The 8,600-nt window shown below is 57.3% G+C and overlaps 1 protein-coding gene across 1 annotated transcript in view; it reads right to left on the bottom strand.

Annotated features, from left to right (window-relative positions):
* Positions 1-3,025: 3,025 nt before the first annotated feature.
* The window catches only part of VPS45 (vacuolar protein sorting 45 homolog), a 12,976-nt gene continuing 7,401 nt past the window's right edge, over positions 3,026-8,600 (bottom strand). The window contains exons 11-15 of the mRNA XM_057385762.1: positions 8,425-8,583; positions 7,640-7,747; positions 7,258-7,379; positions 5,770-5,901; positions 3,026-3,493 (exon numbers count right to left, since the gene is read on the bottom strand). Coding sequence (XP_057241745.1) covers positions 3,406-3,493; positions 5,770-5,901; positions 7,258-7,379; positions 7,640-7,747; positions 8,425-8,583 — 609 coding nt within the window. The 3' untranslated portion in view covers positions 3,026-3,405. The remainder of the gene's footprint in view (positions 3,494-5,769; positions 5,902-7,257; positions 7,380-7,639; positions 7,748-8,424; positions 8,584-8,600) is intronic.

Below are 8,600 nucleotides of genomic sequence, written 5' to 3'. Positions count from 1 at the left end.
GGGCAGGGGCAGGGGCAGGGGCAGGAGCAGGGGCAGGGGCAGGGGCAGGGGCAGGGCCGGCTGCAGGGTTTGGATCTGCTCGGGGGGAGCAGAGGCGAAGCGAACAATTGGCCCCGGAGAGACAAAACCCCCTCCCCAAAACGTCCAGGAGCCTCCCTCACCCGCCGTGCCCCGGCGAAGAACCGCTTCTCTGCTCACCCTTTTTGCAGAATTATTCTTTTTCATCGTTCCTTGGTGCGCTGCGAGGAGATTGGGTCGGGGGTCGCAGAGGGGCTCCCGCGGCCTCCTGGAAGTGCCCGGGGCCGCGTTCGCGATCCGCGCCGCCCTCGGCCCGCGTGGCTCCGGCCCCTCTCCCGTTAGCGCCCGGCGCTCTGAGCCACCGGCAGCCCCGGCGCGTCCCCCCCCGCCACCATCCCGCAGCTCGGGGGGCTGCGCTGGGCTGCGCCGGGCTCCCGAGCTCCATCTATAGCCGCGCCCGTGACGTCGGGGTTCACGGCACGGGGCGAATCGCAGCCCACCAGGGCTTTTCTCCTTTGTCTCTGACTCACGGGGACGCGGGGTCCGGGGGGAGCGGCGGGCGCGGGGCGGGCGGTGCCTCCGCTGCTSTCCCTGCCCGGGCCCTGCGCCTTCCCGGCGGTGTCGCGGGGCACCGGGAAACTTCCCGGAGAGGGGAAAGCAGCCGGGAGGCTCTGGGAGGGTTTTCTCCCCAAAAGGTGTTCGGAAGTGTGAGCAAATCCCTCTGGAGAGAGGAGTCGGGTGATTCCCTGGGGAGGGGGCTGGGGGAAAGGGTTCTGACAGCTGGAATTCAGTGGGATACAGAGCACGGCTTCTAAAAGTGAGGAGACACTCGGCTTCCTAAAAAATASCCCTTTTTGGCTTACTTTGTCTGTCTGCTTTCAGGTCCTGCAAGTCCAGAGCTGTCTGAGTGTGGGACTGAGGTCACAGATGGGATTTATGGATCAGAAAGGGGTGAGGTAGAGGGGAAAGCAGAGAAAGGASAAAATGGTTCTGTCCAGCCATAGATTGATCCATCATCCATCAGTGSATCAGGTTTACAATGACACTGTCTATCCCATTCCACACTCCATCCTATCAACTGGACAACATCCACCACCTCCAATTTCACCCCTGGAATTACTCTGGAATTATGGAGTATTTCCAGAGCTTTTGTGAATGTTTGTATCCATTCTGAGCATTGGCATTTGTGCCATGAGCAGCGGATGCACCGGACACCTGGGAATGCCTGGGATGGGGGCACAAATTACCATCTACACCGAATCCAGGGGTTGCATTTTCGTCCTGTGCTTGTGCAGTCCTGAACTCCGTCGGGTCCAGGGCCAGGATTTGCCATCTCTGTGCCTCAGTTTCCCCTTTTACCCCATATGGGCAGAGCCTGGTCCAGGCAGGGCCGATGGCAGAGGGACGCCTGCTGCCCAAAGCCCACAGTGCATTGCCCGTTTATTTAATGACATTTTGCCTCCTGACTGGACTTGTCCTTCCTCTCATCCTGTTTTTGGTGGCCAGGGCCTGCAGAGCGGTGGCTGTTGGCCAATGCCAGATGGCACAGTGCTGGTGGCAGCGGGGCAGCTCTGTCRTGCCCTTTGCATCCAGGGCCCGTTCTCTTCCCAAATGTCCTCTGCTGCCAGGGGAGCTGCCCTGAAACCACAGCAGGGAATGCACCTGCACACACCCCCCATCCCTGGGAGCAGGAATTCAGCTGCAGTTGGAATCCTCAGACTGTTCTGACAGTGCGACAGTGAGTCACGTTTGTGAAGGATGTGACCAATGATTCAGAGCTGCAAACATCAACAATTTACATGGAAGGAAGGAGATAGGAGGGAACCCGTCCCCATTTCTGTACCAGGAACAGGCGGCTGCGCTTCCAGCAGTGAGGCTGACCCCGGATAATGCTCACCAGGGGCACAGGGGATGAGGTTTGTGCAGCTTCTCATCCCCATCCCCTTCTCATCTCCATCCCCTTCTCATCCCCATCCCCATCCATCCCCATCCCATCCCCATCCCCCATCCCCCATCCCATCCCATCCCATCCCCATCCCCATCCCACCCCCCTCCCCATCCCCCTCCCCACCCCCACCCCCATCCCCATCCCCAACCCCCTCCCCATCCCCATCCCCATCCCATCCCCATCCCATCCCATCCCCATCTCCACGGGCAGATTAAAAGCCTTTCAAGGTGTGTTTGTGCCTCTCCCTGTGCTCACATGGCCCCTTTGCTCCCCCTGGCCCTGATGCTGCAGCTGCTGATCCGTAACAGTTGCCAAAATCTCATCTTCTTCAGCAAACTCTTGGTTTATTTATGTATTTAACACCCCACATACAGCATTCTGCCTCTGGATATCAAGTGTGAAGCTGCTGCCTGGAAGGTGGAGCTCAGTTTAATTAGAACACATGCTTTTCTGTGTCTCTGATGATAATGACAGCRATGTTGTCTGGGAAAGGCGCTGCTGAAGGAGGGATTTATCCCTTTGGGGTGGATGGGACGGRGAACTGCCCAGTGTCCTCTGGGGGCTGTGACTCTGCTCCCCTCTGTTGGGGTCTCAGGCTGTCACAGACCTGAGKCACTGTCAGGGGGAATTCACTTGTGGCTCTGTCTGTCCCAACAACCCCAAATTCACCAACAATTTACTGTACAGGTGCCCACCCAGTTCCACCCTGGCTGTGGGCAGAGAACCCCCTGCCACCCCTCTCCTTCCCCCTCAAAGAGCTGCCCAGGACCCCCCGGGCCGGGTCCCCTCCTCCCCACAGAGCTTTGCTCTCTCCCACATCAGCAGGACTTAGCTGTGAGGCCAAGATAATTCCCAGGGATTTAGGAGTTCATTTCATTTGATCTGGCTTGTTAATTCCCAATGAAGTGCTGATTAGAGGCCACGGGGCAGAACTGGAAACGCACTCGCAGGTTCCTTGGTGTGGTCCTGGAGGGGAGCAAAAGCTCCCAGGAAGGCTTARGCTGTAACTGCACCTTGTGGCACTGGAAAAGGGACAGTGGGAATCATCTGACAGACAGATTTGGCCAAAGTGAGTGATTTAATAGGATTCAACATACACAGACAACAGGGCAAAGGGCTCCAGTGCCCACCGCAGCCTCACACCCACAGCAGCATCCTTGGGCTCCTCATGAGATTCACCCATCCCATGTGGAACCAGTGAAGAACCAGGAGCTGCAGGGATTCGAGAGCTTTCCCAGGCTTTCCTTGGAGCAATCACAGTCCCAGTTCCAGAGCTGTTTGTAAGGGCACAATGTGGGGGCACATCCTGCCCTTGGGTTAGTGCCTCACTGCCATTCTGGGTGTGGAGGGGAAGCTGCAGCTGCAGGGCAGGAACATCCTGCTCTGCTCCAGTCTGGGAAAGCTCTGAATGGGGAAAGAAGGATTCATTCCTTCAGGATTCACCGGCGGCTGCTGGACCTTGGTGGGACTTGGGAGCTGTCGCTGCTTCGGCCMCGGAATCCTGCAGCAGTGACCTCCTCCAGGAAGCTGCCAGGAAAGGTTCAGCTCAGGGGGACGAGGGCAGGGATCTGCTCATGACCCCCTGATCCTTGTCCCAGAGTGTCCAGGGCCAGAGGGGCTGGGACTGTCCTGCTGGCACCACAGCCAGGCTGTCAGGAGCAGCTCCCAAAGGCAGGAACGCTCCCAGCCCGAGGATGCTGCAGGAGGACAATTCCTCTGGCACTCAGACACCACGGCCATTCCCAGGCTGACTCATCCCTCAGTGTGCTGATCAGGTGATTGCAACAGCAATGCTTAAAAACACCCAAAAAGGATAAAGAAATACAAACCAAGACATGCCACAAATCCAACAGAAACAGCATTCCCCTCAACCAGGGCTGGAGCAGCTCTTCCTGCCCAGGTTGTGCATCTCAAGTGTTTTGGAAAATAGTAAAATCCTAAAATCTCCTGCAAAGCCCTGCAGCAAAGCCCAGCTCGGAGCCCCATCAGACACAGCAGGGAGGGGGCACAGGCAGGGCACTGCCCATGGTGGCACCAGCTATGGCACAGCTCTGGCACCAGCGCTGGCACCTGGCTCGTGTTCCAGCCTGAGCTCTCCCTCCCCCAGGTTATTTTTAGGCACTGGAGCCAGGCAGAACTGAGCTCTGGAATGACTCTGGTGTTTTTGGGTCTCCTGGTTCCGTGTTGTGCCTGTGACCAACGACACCTCAGGGTCCCTTGGCAGGGCCTCTCTGAGCACATTCCCAGTCTGGAATGTCCAGAATCCAGAGCCAAAGTCCCACCTGCCCCAGGGGGATGAGCACAGCACAAATCCCCAGAGCTGGGGCTGCAGATCCTGCAGGAACAGTGAGAACCCAGCACTGCAGGTATCCAGGCTCCTGCAGGTATCTCTGAGGCTGCTGCACTCAAGCAGAGCCCAGGGATGAAGCTGCCAGGGGGGATAAATAAACCTCGGATGGTGAAGAGGTGCCCAGGGAGCTCCAGTGCTGCAGCCGTAAGTGGGTAACTGGGTCAGGCCCCACATCCYGGGATTAGTCCCAGCAGGTTCATGCTCAACCTGGCCAGGATGAGTCAGCCCCAGCACCAGATGTTCCTGRCAACCCTTTTTAGCCGATTATTGATCCTTTGTAACCCTTTCTGCTCCAAACCCTGCGGAATTGCTCTGGAATGCCCCGGAGCAGAGCAGATCCCCAGGAGGAGAGCGGATTCTCCATGCTCTGGGACACCCTCTGGGCTCACAGATGTTGGTCCCAGGTCCAGCAGGGAGTAAGAACAATGGAACCAGGATTAGGTGCTTACACGGCTGCTCAGCGCATCAACACCCAAATCCCCTTGTTTTAGTGACATATCCGCCCTAATCCCGGGGGAATCAGGAAGGCCATGGATTACGTGAGGGGYTGGGACACACTAAAACCTGGCTTCCCTCATACCAGACACCTCAGGGATGTGCTGAGATATTCCTGTTCCTCGGGCAGTGTGCTGGAATCATGGTAACAGTGGCTAGGAGACATTTCTGTTGTTCTTCCATCCTCAGGGAAATCTTATCCAAGGGAAAAAAATCATTTGGGAAGAGCTGTTTCAGAACAGGCCCTTTGCTGTCCTCCCCAGGCAAGACCCAGCCTCATCCAGTCCTTCCAAAACACCAGCCTTTTAGTTTTCCTTTTTTTCTCCTCACTTCATTCTTTGAAATGCAAATTTGGATACAAAATCAGAGTTTTTCTGTAAATAATTCAGGGCCTGCACCKCAGCAGAGCCTGAACCAGCCCGGGTGGCTCCTGGCAGCACAATCCAAGTGGAGCCCATGATGGAGCTGCAGATTCTGAGCTTCAGCAGCAGCTGAGGATTTTCCCACCATCCCACACTGAGCACCRGGAATCTGGAGAGAATTCCTGCTCTCCTGCCTGGCCAGCAACAAGCTGTGCTGATGGGAAACAAGCCCCAGTGTGGCCTCCATTCTTCTCTGTGCATAAAGTGAATAATTTGGGTTATATTCGTATTTACAAATTCCCACTGGGAATTCCATACTGACAGGGATCTTTGCCCACCTTCAGTAAAGCAGCTGCAGATTCGTTCAGTGCTGAACTCCCATGTGCTGCTCTGGCTTCCCAGTGTTATAAACTGGAAAAACTCTGTGGAAAACTCTACTTCCCTGCCCTTGAACTCCTGGAAATGCAAGCTAAACCTCCAGCTCAGGGATCTGTCCCTGAGGCACCATGAGCAGAGCTGGGCCCAGACCCCTGACACYCATTTCCACGTGGGGATCCCAAATTGCTCCTCTGCAGCAATTGTAGAGGGGGATTTACCTCCTGGTGTTGTGAATGGTGGTGCCCCCCAGSACGATGCGGACGCCGGGGTTGGAGCGGTTCAGGTTGAACACGGCCAGAGCCTCCTCGTAGGTGGCCCCTCCAATGAGGAACACGATGATGTCCTGAGGCCTGGGATAAAGGCACAAATCATGGAATGCTTTGGGCTGAAGGGACCTAAAAGCTCATCTCGTTYGTGGCAGGGACATATTCCACCAGAGCAGGGGGATCCAAGCCCTGTCCAGCCTGGCTGTGGATGCTTCCGGGGATGCAGCAGCCACAGATATTGAGCTGGAATCAGACAAAGCCAAGGATAAATCCTGCACCTTGGAGGCAGTGATTTATGATCCCAAGGGTGCCTCTCCCAGACCCTGCCTCAGCCCTGTGACCTGCGAGGCTCGGAGCTGGAAACAGCCCACTCAATCCCCCAAAACCTCATCTCTCCTGAACTTTCACCCAGAGCCCTGAGCAGCTCCAGCAGCACCCCCCATCCCTGTGCATCCACGTGCCCATGTTTAATGCATGATCTGCTGGGCTGGGAAATCAGGATCGATTCTGGAGTCAGGCAAGGACACACTGCTGCCTCRGAGCAGCTCATGCTTGAGACTGATCACAAACCACCGGGATTCGTGCCTCAGTTCACCTGAGGGAACATTTCCCATCGAGCAGGGAAATGTGGGATGGGTGAGGGAATCCAAGCAAGAGGAAGGGGATAAAGGAGGGAAGCACCTTCCTCCATCCCAGCACAAACACAGGTGTGCTCTGCACGCCCTGCTTTCCAGGGAGCTGCTCCTTCCCTCTCCTGGAACTGCTCTCCCAATCCCTCAGAAGGACACCAGGGATTTKTTTCCTGGATCACTGCACGGACAGCATGACCCAGAGCAAAGCAGCTTCTGCTGGGTTGGGACCCAGGCACAGAGTGAGCATATCAGCCAGCAGATTTCTAAGGATCCCCACACCACTGCCTGTCTGGCCAAGGGGATGTGGGAAAGCAAGGAAAACCCATGGAAAAGGTGAACGCAGTCCCCTCTCAACGTGATCTGTACCACCCTGAATCTCCCTCAGGTCTGGGTCAGGTCTGCATGACCCCCTCCAGCAGGATCCCATTTCCATTGGGAACAGCCCTGGCTCAGGCAGGAGAGCTGCAGTGGACTATTTCTTGCATTCTCCAAACAAACATCAGATGGCACAACCATCACAGAGACAGCTCTGAYGAGCGAGGGCTTCATCCTTCACCTGAGCCTCCCAATGGGAATGGCACATCTGGGCACATCTGGCAAGACAAGATGAGACATATCCCAGTTGTGAGAGCCTGCTCCAGGGAACACTCTTGGGGATACAAGACCTCAACATCCAAGAGATCTCTGTGCCAAGTCCTCTGTCCATCACCAGTCCCATCACCCCGTGGGGGTGGCACTGGCAGTGCCAGGGATGTCCCAGTGCCAGGGGCAGCTGCCAGGGCAGGCTGTGCCCCACAGCCCCATGTACCTGTCCCGGAGTGTGTTGGGGCCCAGGTAGGGATACTGGCTGTCCTTGAGCTTTCCTTTGATGAGCTGGTCCAGCGTTTCCTGGAGCAGGGGCTGGTGCTGGGTGTACACGTTCTCGATGCCCTGCAGCCACARAGAAGTTTTTTTAGGAATTGGCCCAGCAAGGAAGGCACAGCAGAGGCACAGCTCACTGCCCCYGAATATGGGATTGAGAGGCTCTCCAGCAGCTCACTCCCATTGTTCTCAATGGAATCAGGCCCTGAAGGCACTGCCCTCTCTCAGAGTCCTGAGCCAGCAGCTCCCAGCATTGCTGTCAGCCCTGCTCCTCCTCTGGCTGCTGTTCAGGCTGACTCTGTCCCCATTTTCCCGAGGCAGCTCGGTACCTTCAGGCCTTTGAGGAACTGTTTGGTGATGGCCACGGCGTCCTTGGGGCTGAAGAGGTCACTGCCTCGGACCCGCTTCCCTCCGTACTCCACCACGGCRGACACCAACTGTGCAAGGAGAGCCAGGAGCCCTGTCAGCCTGGGAACTCCCTCCAGGCTGCGGTGAGGAGTCACTGCAGACACCTCATGGAGCTCTGGAATGGGACAAGGAGCCATGGAGGTGATCCCAGTGGAGCTGCACACAGAGGGGAAGGGACAGAGCAGCAGCATCCCCAGAACCCCAATCCTGTGCCGACCCTCCTGCCTGAGGAGAGGCTTCATCTCCATCGCCTGCGGCGGTGACAACAGCTCCTCCACACGAGGTGACATCATCCTGCTTGTCCACCTCCTCCCCAGCTGCTCCTGGCAGTTCCCTCCCCAGCAGCTCCTCTCCATCCCCAGCCCTKTGCTGCAGCCACTGCCTGTGCAGCAGGAGCTGGGGAAAGTATGGGGGGGAAGAGAGGAAGCACATGCCAGGCCCAGGTACATGGCACACTCTCCTCCCAGCAGGCTCCTGCCACCCCCTTTATTCAACCCTTCATAATATCACAGAATCACAGACTAGCCAGGAGCGGAAGGGGCCTCCAGAGTCCAACCCCCAACATCACTGATGTGGGAAATGGAAATGATGTCACTCATTTCAAACACCTTGTAAAGGCACACCCAGGTCCCAGGCCGAGGGGCAGCCATGTCCCCATCCCGTGGGACACGGGGACTGTCCCCACCCCGCCCCAATCCCGGGTTACCTTGCGGTACCTGTCGGTGCCCCCGCGGGCGCGCAGCTCCTCCAGCAGAGCCGCGAGGCCGCTGCTGCCGTGGCGTTCGTAGCGCAGCGCGTAGAGCATCACCAACCGCGCTGCGTCCAGCTCTGACACGCGCGGGCTCTGCAGCAGCCGCCGCACGCTCTGCGGGACACACGGCA

Source organism: Malurus melanocephalus, unplaced genomic scaffold, assembly GCF_030028575.1.
Source record: "Malurus melanocephalus ecotype Western Australia unplaced genomic scaffold, MMel_1.1 scaffold_865, whole genome shotgun sequence".
Lineage (NCBI taxonomy): Eukaryota > Metazoa > Chordata > Aves > Passeriformes > Maluridae > Malurus > Malurus melanocephalus.
Note: the sequence above shows the minus strand (reverse complement) of the source record. Positions and strands in the feature narration are given on the sequence as shown.